This window comes from Oncorhynchus tshawytscha, linkage group LG20 (genome assembly GCF_018296145.1).
Source record: "Oncorhynchus tshawytscha isolate Ot180627B linkage group LG20, Otsh_v2.0, whole genome shotgun sequence".
Classification (NCBI taxonomy): domain Eukaryota; kingdom Metazoa; phylum Chordata; class Actinopteri; order Salmoniformes; family Salmonidae; genus Oncorhynchus; species Oncorhynchus tshawytscha.
In genome coordinates, this window is record NC_056448.1 from 5977508 (window position 1) to 6001911 (window position 24404).

A 24404-nucleotide genomic window follows, 5' to 3' on the forward strand; every position below is an offset into this window, starting at 1 on the left:
TGTGAGGGTCTTCGGGGGAACGCAGAATTTCTTCAGCCTCCTGAGTTTGAAGAGGCACCGTTGCACCTTCACCACACACAGGTCCTCTGGAACTTGAAGCTTTTGACTCTCTCCACTGCGGCCCTGTTGATGTGGATGGGGGCGTGCTCCCTCTGCTGTCTCCTAGAGTCCACGATCATATCCTTTTGTTGACGTTGAGGGAGAAGCTATTCCCCTGGCACCACTCTGCCAGGGCTTTCACCTCCTCTCTGTAAGTTGTCTCGTTGTTGTAGGTAATAGGGCTTACCACTGTTGTGTAGTCAGCAAACTTGATGATTGAGTTGGAGGTGTGCATGGTCATACAGTCATGTGTGAACTCCAAGTGCAGGATGGGGCTGAGCACACATCCCTGCAAGGCCCACATGTTGAGGATTAGCAAACAGAGGTGTTGTGTTGCCTACCATCACCAGGTCAGCCCGTCAGAAAGTCTAGGACCCAGTTGCACAGGGAGGGGCTCAGACCCAGATCTTTGTAATAAGCTTTGATTACTTATCGAGTATTCATTTTTGAGAAAGAAATGATATGCCTATTTGAACAATGAAAAGGCATTGCCTAAATTAAATGATCCATGTTACATACATAACTCATTTGCTTCCAGGGCCGAAACACATCTGGTTTATTTTTCTACCTGGTAGTTAATTGAACTCACCTGGTGTCCCAGGTCTAAATTAGTCCCAAAAAGAAGGAGAGGATGAAATCCAGAACGGTTTCAGCCCACCAAGTCCGGAATTGGGCAGCCCTGCTCTATACTGTAGTGGACGGGCAGGAAGTATGCCCCCGGGTTTATTGGGATCAGGATCACTGGTCACTCGCTGACCAGTGATTTTCTCTCTCGCTTCGTCTCACCTGCAGTGGTTGCAGAGCGCAGTCGCTCCCTCGCGCAGCAAGTGCTCAGGTTAAAAACATAGCCAAATAATATTTTAACATATTTCGAACAGCCCCCAAAAAATCCTGACATTGGGTGTGGCTGCTTATGGTACTGTGCTGAATACCGTGAGAAGGCAGGGACTGAGCTGTATTGGGGTCAATTTCATTTCAATTCAGGAAGTAGCCTCTAATTCCAATTATCCTCATAGGAACTGACTGAATTAAAATGGAAACAACCCCAACCCTAATGGAGAAAACTAATAACCAGTTAGGCCTAGTTGATGAGGAGATATGACAGTAGCCCATTAACAGAAAGGCCGTACCTGTAGAGGTCTTATCTTGCACGGCCAGGTGTAGTACTCCCAACAGGAAATTGATGAGCTCAGGACAGAACCTCTTGGAGAAGGAGACGTACTCCACCGCCAGACAGCACAGCACCAGGCCCGATGTCACATCCTCTAATGACATCACAGGACACTGATGACATCACACAAACACACAGGGAAAGTAGGTCAAATTTAGGCAGAAATCACCACCTCAAAACTACTTTGCCTACTAAACATAGTACACATGCATTTACACACACACACACTAAAAATCTTGAGAAGGGGACAATAATGTGCTTTCAATGCTTTTTCCTTCTCTATGACCTTCTGTGCAGCCTCCGTTTTTTCAGAAACAAAGCCATTAGCTTCATCTAGCTAGCCAGTCTGCTTTCTTTTTCTAGTGTGTGTGTGTGTGTAAATGCATGTCTGCGCGCAAATCACGTTGAGAAAGTAACTCAGAGGTTCTCTAGCCTGTTTTCACCATTCGCATAGCAACAAACTCATTGTTGGCATGTAGATGTCACATATGAATACAACTTCATATTTTCCCCTGGCAAGGTTTGCTTTGACATCACCACCATATTCAACACTAAGAAAGGACATGACTCCACAGGTCAAAAGCTTAGTGAAAATGCAGGCATGTAGCAACAGAAACAGTGTGTGTGTATGCATGTATGTTCCTTTCCATTGAGGAAAATCTGGAGCTGAGCTATCTACATAAACACCATGATTAAACAAAGGGTTGGTGGCAGGAAGGAAGGATAAAGCCCTCTTCTGCAGACCTGGGTTCAACTACTACTTGACATTTTTCAAATAGTTTGAGCATTTGCTCTAACCTGCCTGGAGTGCCAGATGGGCAGGGTTAGCAGCTTTGGGAATATTCTAATGATCCGTTAAGACAGCCAAGCTGTCGGGATGAGTTGAACCGCAGAGTGAAGGAAAAGCAACCAACAAGTGCTCAGCATATGTGGGACCTCCATCGAGACTGTTGGAAAAGCATTCCAGGTGAATGCTGGTTGAGAGAATGCCAAGAGTGTGCAAAGCCGTCAAGGCAAAGGGTGGCTATTTGATATAAAATATATTCTGACTTGTTTAAAGCTTTTTTTGGTTAAAACATGATTCCATGTGTGTTATTTCATAGTTTTGATGTCTTCACTAATATTCTACAATGTAGAAAATAGTAAAATAAAGAAAAACCCTTGAATGAGTAGATGTTATAAAACTTTTGACCGGTAGTGAGTGTGAGTACACACACAGCATTTAGAAAGTATTCAGATCAGATTCAGATTCCTTGACTTTTCCACATTGTTATTCTAAAATTGATTTCCCCCATCTCAATCTACACACACTACCACATAATGACAAAAAATTGTTTGCAAATGTATTAAATATGAAAAACTGAAATACCACATTTAGATAAGAATTCAGACCCATTACTCAGCACTTGTCGAAGCACCTTTGGCAGCGATTAGACTCTAGTCTTATTACATGTATTTGGGGACTTTCTCCCATTCTTCTCTGCAGATCCTCTCAAGCTCTGGCAGGTTAGATGGGGAGCATCGCTGCACAGCTATTTTCAGGTCTCTCCAGAGATGTTCGATCGGGTTCAAGTCTGGGCTCTGGCTCAAGGACATTCAGAGACTGCACTGTCTTGCCTGTGTGCTTAGGGTCATGGTCCTGTTGGCAGGTGAACTTTTGCTTAAGTCTGAGGTCCTAAGCACTCTGGAGCAGGTGTTCATCAAGGATCTCAGTACTTTGCTCCGTTCATCTTTCCCTCGATACGGACTAGTTTCCCAGGCCCTGCCGCTGAAAAACATCCTCACAGCACGAGTCTGCCACCACTATGCTTCACCATAGGGATGGTGCCAGGTTTCCTCCAGACGTGACGCTTGGCATTCAGGCCAAAGAGTTCAATCTTGGTTTCATCATACCAGAGAATCTAGCTTCTCCTGGTCTGAGAGTCCTTTAGGTTCCTTTTGGCAAACTCCAAGCGGCTGTCATGTGCCTTTTACTGAGGAGTGGCTTGCGTCTGGTCACTACCATAAAGGCCTGATTGGTGGAGTGCTGCAGAGATGGTTCTCCCATATCCACAGAGGATCTCTGGAGCTCTGTCTGAGTGACCTTTGGGTTCTTGGTCACCACCCTGACCAAGGCCCTTCTCCGATTGCTCAGTTTGGCCTGGCGGCCAGCTCCAAGAAAAGTCTTGGTGGATCCAAACTTCTTCCATTTAAGAATGATGTAGACAAAATAAAAAAATAAAATGTAGGCCATCATTAAGTTCTTGGGGACCTTTAATGCTGCAGACAATTTTAGCTACCCTTCCCTGACACAATCCCGTCTCGGAGCTCTATGGACAATTCCGTCGAGCTCGTGGCTTGGTTTTTGCTCTGAAATGCACTGTCGACTGTGGGACCTTATATAGACAGGTGTGTGCCTTTCCAAATAATGTCCAATCAATTGAACTTACCACAGGTGGACTCCAATCAAGTTGTAGAAACATCTCAAGAATGATCAATGGAAACAGGATGCACCGGAGCTCAATTTTGAGTCTCATAGCAAAGGGTCTGAATACTTATGTAAATAAGGTATCCATTTTTTATTTTGAATACATTTACAAAAATGTCTAAAAACCTGTTTTCGCTTCGTCATTATGGGGTATTGTGTGCAGATTGAGGAGGAAACATTTTTATTTAATCCATTTTAGAATATGGTTGTTACGTAACAAAATGTGGAAAAAGTCAAGGGGTCTTAATACTTTCCGAATGCACTATTTATTAACTGCCCAACTAAAACAATCTACCAAACAATCAACCAGTCCACTAATTACGGTCAGTCCCATTGTGAGGGAAGACCATTTTTATCCAGACAACTTGACACAAGCTCTTCACACACACAATCTGTCAGTCATACACAGACACAGGCTCAAACACACTGTGGGATAATTACCTTGGTGAGGGCCTGGCTGATGTACAGTAGGGCTGGGGTGGTGACAGGGTGGCGGAAGTCTGAGGTGGGGAACAGCAATGCTGTTATCTTCAGGTAAATGAGCTGAGAAAAAAAAAGTAGAGAGATGGTGAGAGAGACGTCATCAACACGTCAACTTGACAGAACACTGTCATAGAAATCAATTTACGGACAAACTTGGTGCTCACTGTTAGGGCTAGTAATTGCCAGGGACCTCACGATACAAAATTAGCCCGATACAATATGTATTGCAATTCTCACAATTCTATACGCACTCACTGTCTGCTGCAGAGAGACGAGAGCGTGAGAAAATTTGCATTGATCCGTCAATGAAATAAAAGTGCTGAAAAATTGTTGGATCACTATTTACAAAGAAGATTGAGAACAAGCTATAGGATGAAACATACCGGAGATTTTGCGCAGGTACAGCCGACTAGCACTAGCTACGGCTGACTAGGAATTAATTTAAGAAAAATTGGGAGTCAAGTATCGATATATCGTGAAAACTAAATTTGCAATATGTAATTGTATCGATTCTCACCCCATCACTTCTTTGTATTAAAATGTTTTATTTCACCTTTCTTTAACCAGGTAGGATGGTTGAGAACAAGTTCTCATTCACAACTGTGACCTGGCCAAGATAAAGTAAAGCAGTGTGACAAACAACACAGAGTTACACATGGAATAAACAAACGTACAGCCAATAACACAATAGAAAGGTATATATACAGTGTGTGCAAATGAAAGAAGATTAGGGAGCCAAGGCAATAAATAGGCCATAATGGCAAAATAATTACAATTTAGCATTAGTGGAGTGATAGATGAGCATAAGATGAATGTGCAAGTGGAGATACTGGTGTGCAAAGGAGCAAAAAAAAAAAAAATGAATAACAATATGGGGATGAGGTAGTTGGGTGGGCTATTTACAGATGGGCTGTGTATAGGTGCTCAGACAGCTAATACTTAAAGTTAGTGAGGGAGATATAAGTGTCCAGCTTCAGTGATTTTTGCAATTTGTTCCAGTCATTGGATGCAGAGAACTGGAAGGAAAGGTGGCCAAAAGAAGAGTTGCTTTGGGGATGACCAGTGACATATTCCTGCTGGAGCGCGTGCTGCGGGTGGGTGCTGCTATGGTGACCAGTGAGCTGAGATAAGGTGGGGCTTTACCTAGCAGACTTATAGATGACCTGGAGCCAGTCGGTTTGGCGCGAATATGAAGTGAGGGCCAGTCAACGAGAGCATACACGTCGCAGTAGTGGGTAGTATATGAGGCTTTGGTGACAAAACAGATGGCACTGTGATAGACTACATCCAGTTTACTGAATAGTGTTCGATGCTATTTTGTAAATGACATCGCCGAAGTCAAGGATCGGATAGTGAGTTTTACGAGGGTATATTTGGGGGCATGAGTGAAGGAGGCTTTGTTGCGAAATAGGATGTCGATTCTAGATATAATTTTGGATTGGACTTCTCACTGTCAGAGAACAAATGGAACAGGATCAACAGATGTCAGAAGGATATTTCCCTGGCTTTTTTCCTGACTTGACATGTAGAGCAGTGTTTCACGCAGAATAAGATAACAGTCCATGGCAATAACGTAACAGAGAAGTGGGAAGCAAAACCATTTGAGAGGAAAGTCAAACGTACCATGTCTAGTTGTGGGAAGGCTGCCCGACCCTTGACCTCCAGTATCTCCTCCATCCTGTGTGCGCTGTCAACCAGAGTCGTCTGCATCGCCTTGGAAGCAGCTTCAGGGAACAGCTGGCATAGACCATACAGCTGCCTGGAGAGCAGCAGGGAGAGACAGAACAAACCAGCACTATCACAATCAATACACCTGGCACAGTCAAATCCTAAAGCATATCAAAACTAGAGAGCATTACTCACGTTATCATTTTGTCTATTGTGGAAAGTTCTGGTGGACTCCTGGATGCCAACTCGCCCACATACTCCAACAAAAAGCCAAATAATTTCTGAAAGAGGAAGTGAGAAATCCACAGCAGTTGAATCAAATAACTATTTTGATCCCTAGCAAAACATCTGCATATCAGTTAACAATTCCATCTTGTGATTCAGGCTGAACACTACTGACTTGTAGTTTGAGTTTGTTCCCCACAGCCAGACTGGGATGGTTACACTTCTGTGTCCTGGCAAGGATGATACACTGGTGGTCAGCAGGATGACCCTGTAGTAGGCCCTTCAGGTCACTGTAGCTCTCTGGAGCTGGGAGGGGCAAGGGGGAGAGAAGGACATTGGACATGGGTGGAGAAGGCAGACAAGACAATGATGGTGTTGTGTCAGGGCATGACCACCAGGGAGAGTCATGTTTTGTTTTGCTGGATGACTGGAGAGCAGTCAATGTTAGCTTTCAATTGAAACATAATAAATCATTTTAGATCAATCCATCAATTATTTTTCCTATATACCAATATATTCCAAAAACTATCACCTACCGAAAATGATGTCCAGTTAGATCATATAAAACAGGGGTCTTACCTTTGAAAGTGTATGGTAGTTCTCCTTTAGCTGCCTCTGCTTGGGCCTTCCTCTCCTCCTCACTCAGCTGAGATTTGGTTGCAGGCACTTCATCCTTCTCCCCCTCTTCCTCCTCTTCCTCCTCTCCTCCCTCACTCTCCTGCTCAGAGTCCAGGTCTGAGTGGCTATCCTCGCCACTGCCCTCCTCTTCCTCCTCTCCACCAGATTCCTCCTCACCACTCTCTCCTTCACCACCCCCCTCGTCTTCATCCCCCTCTATCTTTGCTCCTTCCTTATTTATGTTCCATTTCCCATCCTATAGAGAGAGAACGAGAAAAAAATGAATTTTGTTATGTGCTCTTCTTTCAGTGAACGCCTGTAAATTTGATTGTGTCACACACTCCCCTATATATTTATTTGGACAGTGAAGCTTGAATATTTATTTTGGCTATATACTCTAGCATTTTGGATTTGAGATCAAATGTTCCATATGAGGGGACAGTACAGAATGGCACCTTTTATTTGAGGATATTTTCATACATATCGGTTGGGCACAACAAAAACAAACTGCAAATGCAGTCATTGGAATATCAGACCAAATACACGTTTTACTAAAAATAATTGAATTTGTCCAAACACCTATGACACCTTCAAATGGGTGAACTAGATACATGGCACTTTTATTTCTAAACGGTAAAACAGATATGTCTGAAAATACCCTCAAATAAAAGGTGACATTTATAGGTAAGCATTCACAGGAAGGTCTTCACCTGCTGTATTTGGCGCATGTGACAAATACAATTTTATTTGATTTAGATGTTAGACTGTCGCCTAATACGAAACATTTGATCTCAAATAAAAAAGGATGGAATATTAGAGCCAAATTAAACGTTTCAGCATCACTGTCCAAATAAATGTGTGTGACCCTTCCTACTACTTCCTTCCATTGAGAGAGTAGCGATGATGCGATGTCTGAACTCCAAGACACAAGGTCAAATCAAAATCCACACACAGGCAGAGCCTGCTTGGTCCCTTCCCCGACAAGGCAGAGCCTGCTTGGTCCCTTCCCCGACAAGGCAGAGCCTGCTTGGTCCCTTCCCCGACAAGGCAGAGCCTGCTTGGTCCCTTCCCCGACAAGGCAGAGCCTGCTTGGTCCCTTACCTGATAGGCCAGAGTCGGTTTTTCGTCACCGTCTAGGATGAAGCCGTCGTTGAGGTCGTCAGCTGACATGTGAGCCTGGGTCTTGGTGCAGTCTTCTACTACATCTCCCATCATCCTCCTCAGCCTGTCAGCCTGGGGCAAGGGTCAAACCACAGAAAGGAAACAGCCTCAGTACAGTAGACAGGTCAAACCACAGAGGGACAAACTGTGTCAGTGTATCAATAGTTGACATCCTTCCCCTGATCAAGTCCTTTTCGCTATGATCACTGTCTGACAGGTCAGGTGAAAGCAGACCCATTAGCCATCAATGGTCATAAAGAAAAAATTACAAGGAAATGGTGTTGAGACACATCCATACCTCTAGTTTCTGCAGGCGTTCCCTTTCCTCCCTGGCCACTTCCTCTGGAGTCTTCATCTTCTCAGATGGTTGAGCCTTCATCTCAAAGCCCAGCTCTCGCACCATCATGTCATACTCATCCAGCTGGAACATACAAGGGAAGAGACAAAGATGAATATGTGTTTGTGACCAATAAAATTTGATTTGAGATGAGACAAAGGGTTTTTTCCTTGGGCACAATCATTTTACTTATCCGGGTTCATCTCACTGAGATAAGGTCTCCTGGAAACCTTTTAATTTAACTTTGATGTATACAGGTTAGACTCAATAAGATACTAATTATATTTTGTATGAGGGACATGTTTGACTTAGTGGAAAATCAATTAAAAGTTCCATTGGAAGCATGTCCTGTTATTTTACCTTGGGTTTGTCTTCCTCCTCCAGTCTGTCAGCCTTGGGGGCATTCTTGTGAGCCAGCAGCCCCTGAATGCTTTTCCAGTCCTGGTCCAGCTTCTCTGTCAGCACCTGGGACTCCTCCTTCTGGTTCTGCCTCTCCCTCTGAGGACAACCAACAGACCTGTCAGGCATCTGATCTCACCTCAAGACACCCGTAGCGCTATTGCTAGTACTGGAAAAGTTCATCAAATATCTGGTGGACCACACTACACAACCAAGTCAAGACGAAGGGTATTAAACCCCTCCTAAAAAGGAAGAAAATGCAGCACACTGATAACCTTGGGATGCTCCCCAAACAATTGAATGGACCTCCCACCAACGTTTCAGTGAATAAAACTTGATACCATTCCTAATGTGTCTTAAGACATTAAGGCACATCTAGAATGAAACTAGAGGGATTGACGCTCACCTTCTCTTGTTTCGACTTGAGGATGAGCTCCTCTATGAGTTCCTGTCTGGACTTGGCTCTCTGGTTCCCCCCGTTATCCTTCTCCCCTTGGGTCTTCTTCCTCAGCAGACCACCTCCCCCGAAGTGGGATGCAGTCAGCTCAGCTGGAGGAAAGATGGATGAGAAAATATTGTCCTTGTTATGGTCACTACTTCAACAGGTGTCACCAATAGTGACGCCTTATTTATTTTTTTACAGACAAATACTTAGCCAATGTACATCTTTATGTTCTCTTGCCACCACCTGCTGGCTTTCCCTCCTCCCCTTTATCTTTCTCTCACTTCCCCCCACCCCTTCTCTCCCTCTCCCTAGTCTACAGCTCCCCCGGATTCTGTGAAGACTGGGGCCGTTGTGTCTCACCTGAGAGCACTCCTTTCTCATCTGCATCATCGTCACTGTCCACCATGTCGTTGAGCTTCTCCATCTCAGACAGAGACTGGCCATAGTGGGTCAACTCCTCCTCCTCATTCAGGTTATACATGTCCTTCTTGTCTTGGGTACGCTGAAGGGGGAAAACATCAAGAGAGGACCATGTTAAGTTATGGACTACGGTACATCTTTATACAATACACATGTATTTGTCCAAATGTTACATTGGAAATGAGTCTTCTCCTCTGGTCTCAACCCCCCCACATAACACAGATTTGAGAGGAGCACAGGGCCAGCCAAAGTGCAGCTCCCCAGACTCTAGTTTAATGAATTATTTTATATTGGACATGCTGTAAATCGACAATGGTAGGGCTGAGGTGGGCAAACGTCTTGGCTCAAAGGCAACATCGGGATTTTGGAAATCAACAAAGGGACGCACAGATTTGTTAAAAAATATATCCAATTTGCAGGCCAGAAAATATATAAATCCATTATAATTTCAACATTTTGGGGGGGGTTTTACTTTTAAAATGAACAGTGTGTCACATTGAGACCAAGGTTTCTTTTGCAAGGGAGCCCTGCTCCCTATACATTCTATCTCATTTTAGAAATTCAAGTGTGGCCTGGAGTGTTTTTTAACAACCCCAAATAATCACATCTAAAAAAAAGAGAGAAGAAGATGCCAGCCACAGACCTTAGTTTGCCCACTCCCGTAGAAGGTGTTTCATGCAGTGAGAGTGGGGTGAAGAGAGATACTGTATGTCTGTCCATATTGATCTCACCTGTCTTTCCATCGAAAACCTCTGAAGGATTTTCTCCTCTGGGTCCATCTTGGTGTCATATTCACCAAAACGTTTGTCTATGAACTTATTGGCCTTGTCCTTTGTCTTATATTCCTTCAGCAGGGTCTCTTTTCGCTGGGGGAAGAAAGGAATATTTTATAAGCATACGATCCACACTGGCACAATAATAAATAGAATCAAAGAAACATGGTAACACACGTTGCAAACCACTAGCTGTGATTTGAGATATTGTAAAGCTTACCGTATGCTTCCCAGTCAAAACAGTTCACACATACATTACTACATTTAGTTGATATAGGCTGCTAACAGGAATGACTTTCAGCTCAAAAAAGCAGGTGTAAAATGCTGTTAATTTCTGTATCATGCATTTTGAAAATGCATCACTGTTTATGGCTGTAATGGCAGGCTACACTTGCACAGCGATTGTGCACATGCATTCTCCCTGTGCGCACAAGTATGTGCATGCGCAGGGGGTGTAAGCTTGGAACCACTCCTTTTTGGATCTGTCATTCTGCCCCTGAACAGGCAGTTAACCCACTGTTCCTAGGCCATCATTGAAAATAGGAATTTGTTCTTAACTGACTTGCCTAGTTAAATAAAAGGTAAAATAAAAATTAAAAACCACTGGTAACTGAAGAAAACGAGCTTGGACTGGTAAAAATTGATATGTCATCCACCTGGGGAACTCGGGCCTCTTTCTAGAGCTTTAACTTTACGACCTGAAGATCACTTTCGTCATTATTTTTCCGAGTTCCCAGTTGTTTTGAATGCGGCATTATGATGTACGACTTGGACATGACTCGAGACTAGAGGTCGATCGATTAATCGGAATGGCCGATTAATTAGGGGCGATTTCCGATTATTAAAAAAATGCTTTTTATACCTTTTATTTAACTAGGCAAGTCAGTTAAGAACATATTCTTATTTTCAATGACTGCCTAGGAACTGTGGGTTAACTGCCTTGTTCAGGGGCAGAGCGACAGATTTTCCCCTTGTCAGCTCGGGGGTTCCAATCTTGCCACCGCACAGTTAACTAGTCCAACGCTCTAACCATTGCACTCCACGAGTAGCCTGCCTGTTACGCGAATGTAGTAGAAGCCAAGGTAAATTGCTAACTAGCATTAAACTTATCATAATCACTAGTTATAACTACTGATCCAGTTTAGCAGGCAATATTAATAACTAGGTGAAATTGTGTCATTTCTCTTGCGCTCATTGCACGCAGAGTCAGGGTATATGCAACAGTTTGGGCAGCCTGGCTCATTGCGAACTAATTTGCCAGAATTTTACGTAATTATGACATACATTGAAGGTTGTGCAATGTAACAAGAATATTTAGACTTAGGGATGCCACCCGTTAGATAAAACACAGAACGGTTCCGTATTTCACGGAAATAATAAACGTTTTGTTTTCGAAATGATAGTTTCCGGATTTGATCATATTAATGACCAAAGGCTCGTATTTCTGTGTGTTATGTTATAATTAAGTCTGATTTGATAGAGCAGTCTGACTGAGCAGCAGCAGGCCCGTAAACATTCATTCAAACAGCACTTTCGTGCATTTTGCCAGCAGCTCTTCGCAAGCACAGCGCTGTTTATGACTTCAAGCCTATCAGCCTAATGGCTGGTGTAACCAATGTGAAATGTCTAGCTAGTTAGCTGGGCGCTATTACTGTTTCAAACGTCACTCGCTTTTAGATTTGGAGTAGTTATTCCCCTTGCGCTGCAAGGGCCGCAGCTTTTGTGGAGTGATGGGTAACGATGCTTCGAGAGTGGCTGTTGTCGATGTGTTCCTGGTTTGAGACCAGGTAGGGGCCAAGGAAGGAGACGGAATCTATACTGTTACACTGGCAATACTATAGTGCCTATAAGAACATCCAATAGTCAAAGGTATATGAAATTCAAATGGTATAGAGAGAAATAGTCCTATAATACTATATTAACTACAACCTAAAACCTCTTACCTTGGAATATTGAAGTCTCATGTTAAAAGGAACCACCAACTTTCATATGTTCTCCTGTTCTGAGCAAGGAACTTAAACGTTAACTTTTTTATTACTTTCTTCTCCAACACTTTGTTTTTGCATTATTTAAACGAAAGTGAACATGTTTCATTATTTATTTGAGGCTAAATTGATTTTATTGATGCTATATATTAAGTTAAAATAAGTGTTAATTCAGTATTGTTACAATTGTCATTATTACATTTTTTTTTTAAATGGCCGATTAATCGGTATCGGCTTTTTTGGTCTTCCAATAATCGGTATCAGCGTACCTCTACTCTAGACGTTCTACTTGGGACTCGACCTTCGAATAATAGTGACTTTTTGGTCAATTTCAATGGAAAAATGTTGCAGCAACTATTGCAGGCAATTAGTTCTTCGCCAAGACGAGTTTTTGCTTGGAGCAAACGTTAGTCTACTACGGGCGTCTTTAGGATCCATCTAGCCTGGTCCCAGATCTGTTTACGCTGTCTTGTTAACTCCTATGGTCAATTTATATGGACAACGACCATAGGAAGTTGGTAAGAGAGTACAAATCTGAAGCCAGGCTAGATACTTTACATCCATCTCAGCATATGTTTTCTTCAAAGCCCCATGTGTACATAAACACTTCATTACAACCACCTACCTTGTTGATGGCTTTAGATCTGGATACACCTGGCAGACCGACGTCGTGCTTGCTTTTTCGCCCGAGGATGTCAAACTTTTTCCGGTTGATTTTCACCTCGAATGGGTTGTTTTTGATCTCGGTGGAAGTTTTGGTCTTGCGAACCTTATCAGCAAGGTTCTTCTTTTTTGGCGGTTTCCCCATCTAGACAAAATAGGTAGCTAGGTGAAGGCAAGAATATGGATGAGAACCTCCTTGCTAATATAACAACCATGTAAAGAAAGTATTGAAATACATTAGCTAGTGTGATAACTGGCTAGCTAACGTTGGACACGTTCTCAAGGCAAACATCATAAATTGTAATGGCATACCTTATAGATTGGATATGGTTAACGCGTTCAAGTAAAACACCTCATATGTATTTTCAAGTTAAAATATAAAGTTAAATCATCTACTTTGCATTATCCACGTTGTTCCACAGCAGAAAATCCGCGTGCCAGCACGAGGTCAAAGTTCATCATGAGGCGACTCCTCGTCAGTTAACATGGTAAGTAATATTCTGCAGCGTCGCCATCTGGTAAACACTCAGCATTGCACTTAAAGGAAAGGCAAAAAGGATGAGATGTGAAATAGGTGCTCGTCAGGGCCCCACCTGTTAGCTTTTTTGTGTGTGCATATTTTGCATGTTATTTTGGCATTACTACGTGACACATATCAGTTATGTAAAAAATATGGTGGTGAAGCAGCCAGCGTAGGGGTTGCCAATGTTCTCTAGTTGCGTCGTGATTGGCTCAGTGTCACTCATGGGGACAAAATCTACGAGGTGCTTGAAAATTCATGCCCCTCGGGTGCTGCCATAGTTACATTATAAGTGCCCATCCAAGAAGGCTCAAGGTCATTGGCCACAGATACAATGTTTTCAAATCATGTTATATCTACTGTAGCGTTGAATGGACTGATCATGTCAACATTATACTTTCAAAATCGTAGCTAACAAACTAGCAGTCATCATCATGAATCAAGTCGACAATCTACTGGAAAATCCTTTTTAATCCTTGTCATATGAAGAGAGATTAGAGATAAAACGTAGGTGCTCATCGGCCATAAACATTACGAAAATACAACGAGTGGTTTGGAAGGAATCAGTGGCTAACTGTAAGCATTGCACAGCAATCACCAGCTGCTATTCAGTGGACTGGGTGTGAGGTCCAGGTCTGGGTTTAAGGGTCTCTTTTCCAAGCTGAAAAAAAGGATAAATATTCAAACATTCGCCATGCTGTCAATCCAGCGTAACTTCTACCGCGTTCAAAACAACTGGAAACTGGAAACTCAGAACTGGGAAATCTCAAATTTCAGTCAGTTCAAGACAACTGGGAAAACAACTCTGAAAAAAAAAACAGCTCTGTACCAGTACCCCCTGTGTATAGCCTTGCTATTTACTGCTGCTCTTATCTCTTACTTTTTAAAGGTATTTTCTTAAAACTGCATGGTTGGTTAAGGGCTTGTAAGTAAGCATTTCACTGTTGTATTTGGCGCATGTGACAAATACAGTGGGGTCTTGGCCATAGTGGAGTTTGGAGTGTGACTGTTGGAGGTTGTGGACAGGTGTCTTTTATACTGATAACAAGTTCAAACAGGTGACATTAATACAGGTAACGAGTGGAGGACAGAGGAGCCTCTTAAAGAAGTTGTTGCAGGTCTGTGAGAGCCAGAAATCTTGCTTGTTTGTAGGTGACCAAATACTTATTTTCCACCATAATTTGCAAATAAATTCATAAAAAATCCTACAATATGATTTTTCAGATTTTTTTTCCAGATTTTGTCTGTCATAGTTGAAGTGTACCTATGATGAAAATTACAGGCCTCTCTCATCTTTTTAAGTGGGAGAACTTGCACAATTGGTAGCTGACTAAATACTTTACTTTTTTGCCCCACTGTACATTTTTATTTGATTTTAATTGAAATTCAGAGAATGCAAGACTTTAATGACAAAGTTTGATGACAAAGTTTACCCACGAAGGACCGCCATGCTACCTTCCTGTTCAAGTGAGCACAACAAGGTGAGTCCAAAAATGTATGCTGCTGCATAAATTATGTAATATGCCAGGGAGATATGTATACGGTAGCTAAGAAAGTAATACTAAGTGAATGTTGTATAGTAAGCTGTTAGTAGGCCATGTGCCTCACCCTAATAATTTGGTCCCTTTTCCCCTCATACCTTAGCCTACTGTTTTAACTTGGTGGTGCAGTTAGCCTATAGCCTGTTTTAGTGAAATGTCATCATCGAATATGGTAAGAGCTTTCATTGTCTGCTTATATACCATCTTTATTTATCCTACGGTTCTGACTTGGTGTACAGGGAAAATACTGTAAGAATGGCCCATGTTCTGAATTCTGTTGCTGTACATTTCAAAGTGCTGAATAAATAGTTATTGACTACGTCCATCTGTCCTAACTCACTCATTAATGTCTTAATCGAAGTTAGACTGCCTCTTAGCCACTCGTCGTCCCCTTATGCCAGAGGTTGTACATCTCAATTGTCCGTAGAAACCACATTTGTTTAAGTAAATCAGCCATATCAGCAATGTTTTTTAAAAAGGCAGTAAATGAGGCTGAATTTACTGTTTTGCTGCCAGACAAGGCTCCGCTGATAGCCAGGTGTAGCAGTGGTAAGGTGTTAGGACTGCTGTTTGGACTCTGCTTTTGGGACAGCTTTATGTAGGCCCTAACAGTTTATGGGCACCGTTATAGTGCAATTAATGTATTGTTTAGTGTTGTGGCATTGCTGGCATGCATCAAAAAGTTACAGTTCATATAAGGAAATCAGTCAATTGAAATACATTCAAGTCCTAATCTATGGATTTCACAACTGGGAATACAGATATGCATCTGTTGGTCACAGATACCATAAAAAATAGGTAGGTGCATGGATCAGAAAACAAGTCAGTATCTGATGTGACCACCATTTGCCTTATGCAGCGCGACACATCTCCTTCGGATAGAGTTGGTCAGGCTGTTGATTGTGGCCTGTGGAATGTTGTCCCATACCTCTTCAATGGTTGTGCGAAGTTGCTGGATATTGGCAGGAACTGGAACAAGCTGTTGTATACGTCGATCCACAACATCCCAAACATTCTCAATGGGTGACATGTCTGGTGAGAATGCAGGCCATGGAAGAACTGGACACTTTTAGCTTCCAGGAATTGTGTACAGATCCTTGCGACATGGGGCTGTGCGTTAACATGCAGAAACATGAGATGTGGCGGCAGATGAATGGTTCAACAATGGGCCTCAGGATCTCGTCACAGTATCTCTGTGCATTCAAATTGCCATCGACAAAATGCAATTGTGTTCGTTTTCAGTAGCTTATGCCTGCCCATACCACCCCCACCATGGTGCACACTGTTCACAACGTTGACATCAGAAAACCGCTCGCCCACATAACGCCATACACGTGGTCTGCAGTTGTGAGGCCGGGTGGACATACTGCCAAATTCTCTAAAACGACGTTGGAGGTGGCTTATGGTAGGCAAATTAACATTCTATTCTCTGCAGTCTCTGCACACATTCCTGCAGTCAGCATGCCAATTGCACGCTCCCTCCAAACTTGAGACATCTGTGGCATTGTGTTGTGACAAAACCGCACATTTTAGTTGCCGTTTGTCCCCAGCACAAGGTGCACCTGTGTAATCACCACACTGTTTAATCAGCTTCTTGATATGCCACACCTGTCCGTTGATGGATTATCTTGGCAATTGAGAAATGCTCACTAACAGGTATGTAAACAAATGTGTACAAAATTCAAGAGAAATAAGCTTTTTTTGTGCATAGGTTACATTTCTGGGTTATTTTTTCAACTCATGAAACACAACATGTTGCGGTTATATTTTTGTTCAGTGTAGTACTAATATCAGCGAGTAATACCATAAGTATTGTTCTGCTGATGAAACGTCAACTCAAGATTTATTAGTCTTGGCAAAAATGATAATTTGGAATTGTTTGAAGGAAGGATTTTTATTAATGATTGAACAAAAATAAACAGTACAGTACAAAAGATGGTAGTCTATAAATGGTATAATTACACATTTGTGTAATGGGGGAACAGCTTAGCTGCAAGTTTAAAACAATTCTAAGTGACTTAAAGTGAAGAAATGACTAAGGACTTTGCTATTATTGTGCTAATAATACTAACAATAAGTAAAAGGGAGTTATTAACAATAAGTAAAAGGGAGTTAGTCATAATGTAGAGACAACAAACAATACAAGGCCTTAGTTTAATGCCATGCGGTTCTTCAGGGAACAGGCCAATGTCCTCAGCTTGCATCAATCATGTAATATACCAGGTTAATAGTAGCCTGGTCATAGATCCATTTGTGCCATCTTGCCAACGCCTATGGTCCTTTATGCCATTGGTAAAGACAGCACTAACAGAATTGGGACCAGGCTAGGTTTTGATAGTGGTCTAAAACCAAGCTTCACAGGCAAGTGGGATTCATTCATGACATTGGTCCGGTATCAATGCCCCTCTGCCTGACAACTTAAAAAAAAAAAAAAGCCAAGGTGTAAGATCGCTAGCCTTGTCCCAGATGTGTCATTTCGTCCATTCCTATTGCTATTGTTTGGTGTGACAGCACAAATAGATCTGGGTCCAGGCTGTAAGATCACACCAACAGATAGATTACATGAACTCCAGTATCTTGAATGCAACTTAAAAGCGAGATGTTTTCTTGAGACAGTTATTTCATTTCAGAGGGGGTTCACAGAGTAGTCCATTGCAGTGTGGTCACTGATCATGCATGCAGTGTTAAAATGGTGCGATGTGGCTTCAAAACAACTGTATTCCAACATTCCCTATATACTTATCGGTAGCCTGAATCCAGGCTGAATTGTTCTTTTTGACTTTCAGTTTGGATCCAGGCTGACCTACTGGTTTCCTCTAAAAGCAACGGTTATAAAACAGCAGTCCAGGCTGTGGTGCTTCAGTTCACAGTGCTCTCACAGCAAGTGAAAATGGCTAAATTAAGATTTTTTTTTAAATAACAAAATAAATTGACTATAGCTATATCATTAACTATATAAAATACATTTGTATTCTCTGTCTAGTACTGTATCTGTCCTCTTAGGTCCCGTTTATTTGTGTCTTTGTGATTGGAGCAGCAGTCCTCCCTCTCACCAGGTGCCACTAAACCCTGGTTGATGGAAAAGATACGGGAGTGACAGAATGTCAAATTCAGATTAAGAGTTATGCTATTCTTGACATGATTTGAGTTCTTGGCCAAGAGAAACCTAACTTGGACCCCATGTTTGAGTGAACAGATTTTACGCTAATGTTAGAGATCTGAAATTAGCACCATGCAGTTCATTTGTAGTTATACATTTTGAATCGGTTACCACCAGTTAAATGACAGAGTAAAAGCTTATTTTCATTTTTTTTTTTTTTTTTTGGGGGGGCACTTTGATACAATCCCAAAACATTGTAGTGGTTAATCGAGTTTCAGTAACTATTAAAAATAATAATAATTTGAAAATAAAAATGCACTGCTCACTCCAAGTAGTGGGCCTAAATAGACAGCATGCGTAACAAGCCACACTGAACCAGACTTAATGCACAGTCATTCACCAATGAAAGCGACTTATTAAAACTTTGCAAGTGATTTTGACCCTTTTTTTTTATAGAAAATTAGCACACACTAGGAGGTGCCCACAAAGTTGTAATGCCAGACAAACAAATTATAAAAAGCATCAACATCAAATTATGTGGGTTGTGGCTTGCTCAAGGGGAAGCAAAGGGTTACAAAGCGTGAGAGGGGTGTGCAGGCGGAGGTCTCATCTAGGGTTCCTTTGCTTTTTGTTCCTTTTCTTCCATCTTCTTTTTGTTTTTCTTGAGGAAGGAGGGAGTGCGGAACGTCTTCTTCTTCTTGGAAGGTGATTTGCTGGGATATTCGTCACCGTCCTGTTCACAGTCTTGGTTGCCGGCGGCGGAAGCGTCAGCAGGCCCCTCTCCCTCAGTGGTGGCGGGAGGGACAGGAGTGGGGTCTTTGGCGGGGAGGGTGGGGGCTGGGGTGGCGGAGGGTTCGTCGTCTTGGGTCAGGTCAGGGAGGGTCTGTCTCAGTGGAGCCTGGTCACTCTCATACTTATAGGTGTGCTCCGGCTGGGGCTCTGTGGGGGAGGGAGGGCGGGAGAGCCGGGGGAGGGAGGAGAAGATCTAATTAGATAGGAGGAAACGGTTCATTTACAGGACCTGCAAAGCAGCTGCAATACAGAGGAGACCACGTGTCAAGGCAGATATGAGATCAGCTTTTAAAATCTGCTATTCAACTATTTACATTAGCCATTTCCCATTACTCTCACTTGGGCTACAGATTAATCCACAACAGCGATATATCCAATTTTCTTCTGCCATCATTCAGTCTTTATTCTGTCGCCCAGCTAGTCGCGAACACATATCTATATCAACCATGAAAACAGTCTACGTCTGCAGAGCAGAATCTTCAGGCATCAATAAGACATGCTCCTCAGCTGCGGAATAACACCATCAGCTCAACTGGCCATCACCACCGCCTAGCTAGACATTGAAGACTCGGACCACAAAAGCTTTAAATTGAAGACTCAGAGAAGAACGCTGACCATTTCACAAAGCAAAGCTCAACAGCTCTTTTACTTATGCTTAAAATAACATCCAGGGAAGGGTAAGGCCCTTACAGCTTTTATACAGTAGATGAGATTTAATAGTTTTCCCCCCAACAATCTACACACAATACCCCATAATGAAAAAGCAAAAACAGGTTTTTAGAAATGTTTGCAAATCTATTAAAAAACAACAAATGAAATATCACATTTACATATTCAGACCCTTTACTCAGTACTTTGTTGAAGCACTGTTGGCAGGGACGACAGCCTCAAATCTTCTTGTATAACGCTACAAGCTTGGTACACCTGTATTTGGGGAGTTTCTCCCATTCTTCTCTGCAGATCCTCTCAACCTCTGTCAGGTTGGATGGGCAGCTATTTTCAGATCTCTCCAGAGATGTTGGATCGAGTTTAAGTACAGGCTCTGGCTGGGCTACTCAATGACATTCAGAGACTTGTCCCGAAGCCGCTCCTGCGTTGTCTTGGCTGTGTGCTTAGGGTCGTTGTCCTGTTGGAAGGTGAACATTCGCCCCTTTGGCAAACTCCAAGCGGGCTGTCATGTGCCTTTTACTGAAGAGTGGCTTTCGTCTGGCCACTAACATAAAGGCCTGATTGGTTGAGTACTGCAGAGATGGCAGAACCTTCCAGAAGGACAACCATCTCCACAGAGGAACTCTGGAGCTCTGTCAGAGTGACCATTGGGTTCTTGGTCACCTCCCTGACTAAGGCCCTTCTCCCCTGATTGCTCAGTCTGGCCGGGTGGCCAGCTCTAGAAAGAGTCTTGGTGGAGCCAAACTTCTTCCATTTAAAGAATGGAAACACAATCCCATCTCTGAGCTCTACGGACTATTCCTTCGACCTCGTGGCCTGGTTTTTGCTCTGGCATGCACTGTCAACTGTGGGACCTTACAAAGACAGGTGTGTGCCTTTCCAAATAATGTCCAATCGATTGAATTTACCACAGATGGTCTCCAATCAAGTTGTAGAAACATCTCAAGGATGATCAAATGGAAACAGGATGCGAGTCAATATATTTGCAAAAATGTCTAAACTTGTTTTCGCTGTGTCATTACGGGATATTGTGTGTAGATTGATGAGGAAAACGAAACAAAATGTGGAAAAAGTCAAAGGGTCTGAATACTTTCTGAATGCACTGTATATCAAATTCATGTGCATATAAACTATACAGTGCAGTGGGATTAAGTACAGTTCATCTTCATGCTTCTGTATAAACTGTGCAGTCAATGTAGCACAAGACAGCCACTGTCCGCTGTTTGTCCGAGTTCCTCACCATGCATACAAGCCACAGACAATATACTGTATTTCTAACTCATATTACTAGCAGGTACACACAACAGACTGATTACCCATTTAACCCCTGAAGATCCTCTGAATATTGATGAGGGGTAAACATAACACAGCACTAACATAAACAAATAATTGATATAGGAAGCTGTTCATGTTACTGCTAAGCCAACAGAAAACAAGCCTCACACTTAGCGAAGTGAAAAAAAGCATGTATTCTACTACAGCCACACTACACTAAAAAACAGGAGAGCTGTATTTTCCAGAGGTTGGTCTCATCTGGAACAAAAACATTCAATACATTATAATAGCAATATACATTTACCTGTCATGTATTTTATTAATGGAAATTCTAATGCATGTACTTGTGACTTCATATAGTTTTAAAATAAGATGTTCCCATGTAAGACTCAAAAAGGTTAAGTTCACAATAGGTCAACTCCAGGAAGGAAGAGATTACCTAAAAAGAGATTTGTTGCTGGGTCTATCTCAGATCTCTCCACTGTCGCTGGCTAGGAACATAGACTGTATAGGAAGTGGTGTTAACATCAATCTCATCATTTAAGAGATACTGTCATTTCAGACAGGGAGGACCTCTGAAATAGCACCTGGCAACAAAAGGAAATAAGAGGGAAAGAACAGGAAATCAAGGACCAAAGTGAGGAGGAATAGATACTCAACCCCAGCGGGCCACAGAGACAGAGAGAACGAGGAAGAGTCGGATGAGTGAATCCATGCAAAGAACGGTGGGGTTAATAGTTTGAACACAAGCCATGGGTCGGTGGTGAGTTGGAACAATACGTACTTACTATGGCAACAGGTACTCTCTAGCATTTCCATCTCCTGATAGTAACGCAGCCACAAAGAAGAAGCACAGGTAGAAACAAATGTCTATAGATGCAAGTCAATCACAGCCACCACAGTGTTAAAATTATAACAGAAAAATCCAAATGAAATTAGGAGAAACACCAGGAGAAATAAAAAAAATAAAAATAATCCATATTCTTAACAAGACTCCAAAAGAAGGAGAATGGAGAAGTGAATGGGTATTGTAAGATATTTAACCATCTTTGATTAGATTACACCTGTGATTGGTCTTGTAGACAATCACCTTCTACTTCCCTTCTATACATCCTACAGAACACACACTTGTTATGGTTTATACTGGGAGATGCTAGAAGAAGCACAGTATTGGCTTCAGAAAATCAGAGGAAGGATAACTATGTCCCTCGCAGGCCTCCATAGATCTTGATGCATTAATTCTTTATTATTGTATAATCCATGGCAAAGAAGTGTCTGGGAAATAATGTACTTTATGGTTTTTACAACCAGTAGTGTCATTATACTGTATTGGGCATTCTCCTGCTGACTTTAAAATATGTAATCCAACAGTAATAAAGACCAAGAGGTAGAATAAAACAAAATACTTTCTTAAAACGATCAGAATGCACTTCAATCTTAATCTCATGTAAGAAAAATTCACTCCGCTCTAAAAGTCATGGCTATCTTTGGTACATTACCCATTTGTAGCGCTCTGTTGATCTTGAGGAATCATAATCTAAGAGGATATTCCTTGGACAAAAATGTCAACCCTGAATTACACTGAACTTTCCACTACATGAGGGTTATACTACAAATCAGGATAAATAATTTAGCCAGCTAACTTTGATGAACAACCAGAAATAACAATAGATTTTCTGTTTCATTAAGAAAGATAAACATAGATATGTGTTTTTGTTGTTGAGTTAATGTGACAGACCATGTTCATTTCAAGTGCATCTGAAATGTTAATGTTATTTCAGAACATTTAGCCAAGATAGCTGGCTAACTCATTGATCCTACTTTGTAGTATACCCCTCTGATCTTACAGTTTGTTTGTTTCCCATATAACCCAATTGACTCAATTAGTCTCAAACCTCTTGGCCTGTTATTACACATTAAACATCACATTCAAAAGCAACTACAGTTATGTTAAAGACCCCATCAAAGAAAAACAGACAGGAACCCTTGAATTCCTTGTTTTTGACACTTAACCATGGTGCCTCACACCCAGTAGTAGCCCCTAGGCCAACTAACCTTCCTCTGCTCTGACAGGGGTGCTGGGGGGCGTACAGGTCTGACTCTGACCCTTCACCTCTTCCTCAGGCTCCGGTAACGCATCTAGGGAGGAAATCGAATCAAACTTAATTTAAAGTCCACTTCACAAACAAAAAGACGAAGGTTGTCAACTGGTCAGATTAGAGCAATGCATTCATTGATTTTGATTGAGGATTGTCAGTTACAGGGTTCATTCAAAACAACACACAACAACCCAGAGAAATTAGTGTAATACATTACTACCCTTACACCATCACATACAGTATATAAAAACAGCACACAGAACATAGGAGAAAAGAACACAGGCATTGATTATTATTATAGGATATGGCACACGACACTGCAGAAGTAATAAAGCCCACAATGGCAACAAGACCCATGTAAGTCCACCTTTACCCCAGATAAGGAACCTCTTCCATTGGAGACGCCAATCAGATGATTAGTAGTAAACCTTTACAAACCCCAAAAGGAAAACAGGTCCATGTTAGGAGGAGGAGCAGGAGGAGGAGGAAGAGTATCTTGCCCAGGACTCATGAAAGAGATCATTCATGTTCATTTGGGGAAGGCTTCCTCAGACAGCAACGATCAGCAATTGGATTCCATTGGTTAAACGGAGATGAGTCAGATCAGATGGTAGGGGGAGGGTTGCAAAATTCTGGAAACTTTCCCCAAATTCCAAGGTTTTCCAGAAAGCCTGGTGGGATGTTTCCCAGTTCAAGGATTTCCTCCCTGCTGATTCCTGGAATCCTCCAACCTGGATTTATGGAAAACCTGGACATTTTGCAACCTTCATCATGAAGAAGTGGGCATAGGACAGACAAGGTTTGAGGATTGGAGGGGGCTAAGTAGTGGGTAGGACGGGAACAGGATCAACCCCGGAGAGACAGAAAAGGGACTCCAGTGTCAGAATACAGAACGGAGGGCAGGCCAGAATCACTCTGCAGTCAGTCAGTACCTGGAGCCTCAAGGAGGGTGAGGGCAGCCAGTTCTGTGTTGGTGGTTCTGAGGGCCTTCAGCACGGCACAGTGAAAATCCTTGTGAGGAGACTCCGGGCGGGAATCTCCCCCGTAGGCCCTGGGCCCCGACCCTGTGGACGTCCCAGGGCTCTCCTGACCATCCCCCGACTCTGTCAGGGTGTCTCGGCTGGGGAAAGAGGTGGTGGTGGTAGGGGTGGCCGTGGAGGGGGTCTCTGAAACATCCAGTCCCTTCTCTGGGACACAGCGGGGCTTTGGCTTCAGTGCAGGCTTCTGTGGGGAGGTAGAGGGGGACAGGCCTCCCTCCCCAGGCCAAGGTGAAGGGAGCTGTGTCCTGGCTGTGGAGGACCCTTCACCCTGTACTGGATGAATGATGCAACAACAATTTGGATCTCTGTGATGGGTTGTGGGCTCCAGGAGCTTTGTGAAGAACTACCTCATACCCCACATATTGTGATTCTGCCATTGTCATTTCTTTCTTAAAACTGTATATTGCAAACCAATTTCCCATCTGGAACTGCTGCTACTGCTCCTACTACTGCT

The 24404-nt window shown here is 42.6% G+C and overlaps 2 protein-coding genes across 16 annotated transcripts in view; both read right to left on the reverse strand.

Moving 5' to 3' along the window:
* The window catches only part of nop14 (NOP14 nucleolar protein homolog (yeast)), a 32445-nt gene extending 18986 nt beyond the window's left edge, over nt 1-13459 (reverse strand). Inside the window, exons 1-14 of one of the 4 annotated variants that reach the window (XM_024380989.2) lie at nt 13311-13459; nt 12877-13059; nt 10225-10359; nt 9434-9575; nt 9035-9177; nt 8590-8727; nt 8191-8313; nt 7833-7964; nt 6693-6987; nt 6289-6419; nt 6084-6169; nt 5844-5979; nt 4179-4280; nt 1230-1383 (exon numbers count right to left, since the gene is read on the reverse strand). In XM_024380989.2, coding sequence (XP_024236757.1) covers nt 1230-1383; nt 4179-4280; nt 5844-5979; nt 6084-6169; nt 6289-6419; nt 6693-6987; nt 7833-7964; nt 8191-8313; nt 8590-8727; nt 9035-9177; nt 9434-9575; nt 10225-10359; nt 12877-13059 — 1900 coding nt within the window. In that variant the 5' untranslated portion in view covers nt 13311-13459. Of the gene's footprint in view, nt 1-1229; nt 1384-4178; nt 4281-5843; nt 5980-6083; nt 6170-6288; nt 6420-6692; nt 6988-7832; nt 7965-8190; nt 8314-8589; nt 8728-9034; nt 9178-9433; nt 9576-10224; nt 10360-12876; nt 13077-13226 lie in introns of all 4 variants that reach the window. The other 3 variants (XM_024380986.2, XM_024380987.2, XM_024380990.2) reach the window with 3 other exon arrangements.
* A 3391-nt stretch (nt 13460-16850) lies between these two features.
* The window catches only part of LOC112219611 (alpha-adducin), a 49875-nt gene continuing 42321 nt past the window's right edge, over nt 16851-24404 (reverse strand). For 4 of the 12 annotated variants that reach the window (XM_024380991.2, XM_024380993.2, XM_024380992.2 and 1 more), the window contains 3 exons: nt 23843-24223; nt 22867-22950; nt 16851-19014 (listed from right to left, as the gene is read on the reverse strand). In XM_024380991.2, the coding sequence (XP_024236759.2) occupies nt 18686-19014; nt 22867-22950; nt 23843-24223 (794 nt within the window). In that variant the 3' untranslated portion in view covers nt 16851-18685. Of the gene's footprint in view, nt 19015-21250; nt 21399-21595; nt 21634-22866; nt 22951-23842; nt 24224-24404 lie in introns of all 12 variants that reach the window. The other 8 variants (XM_024381000.2, XM_024380999.2, XM_024381001.2 and 5 more) reach the window with 5 other exon arrangements.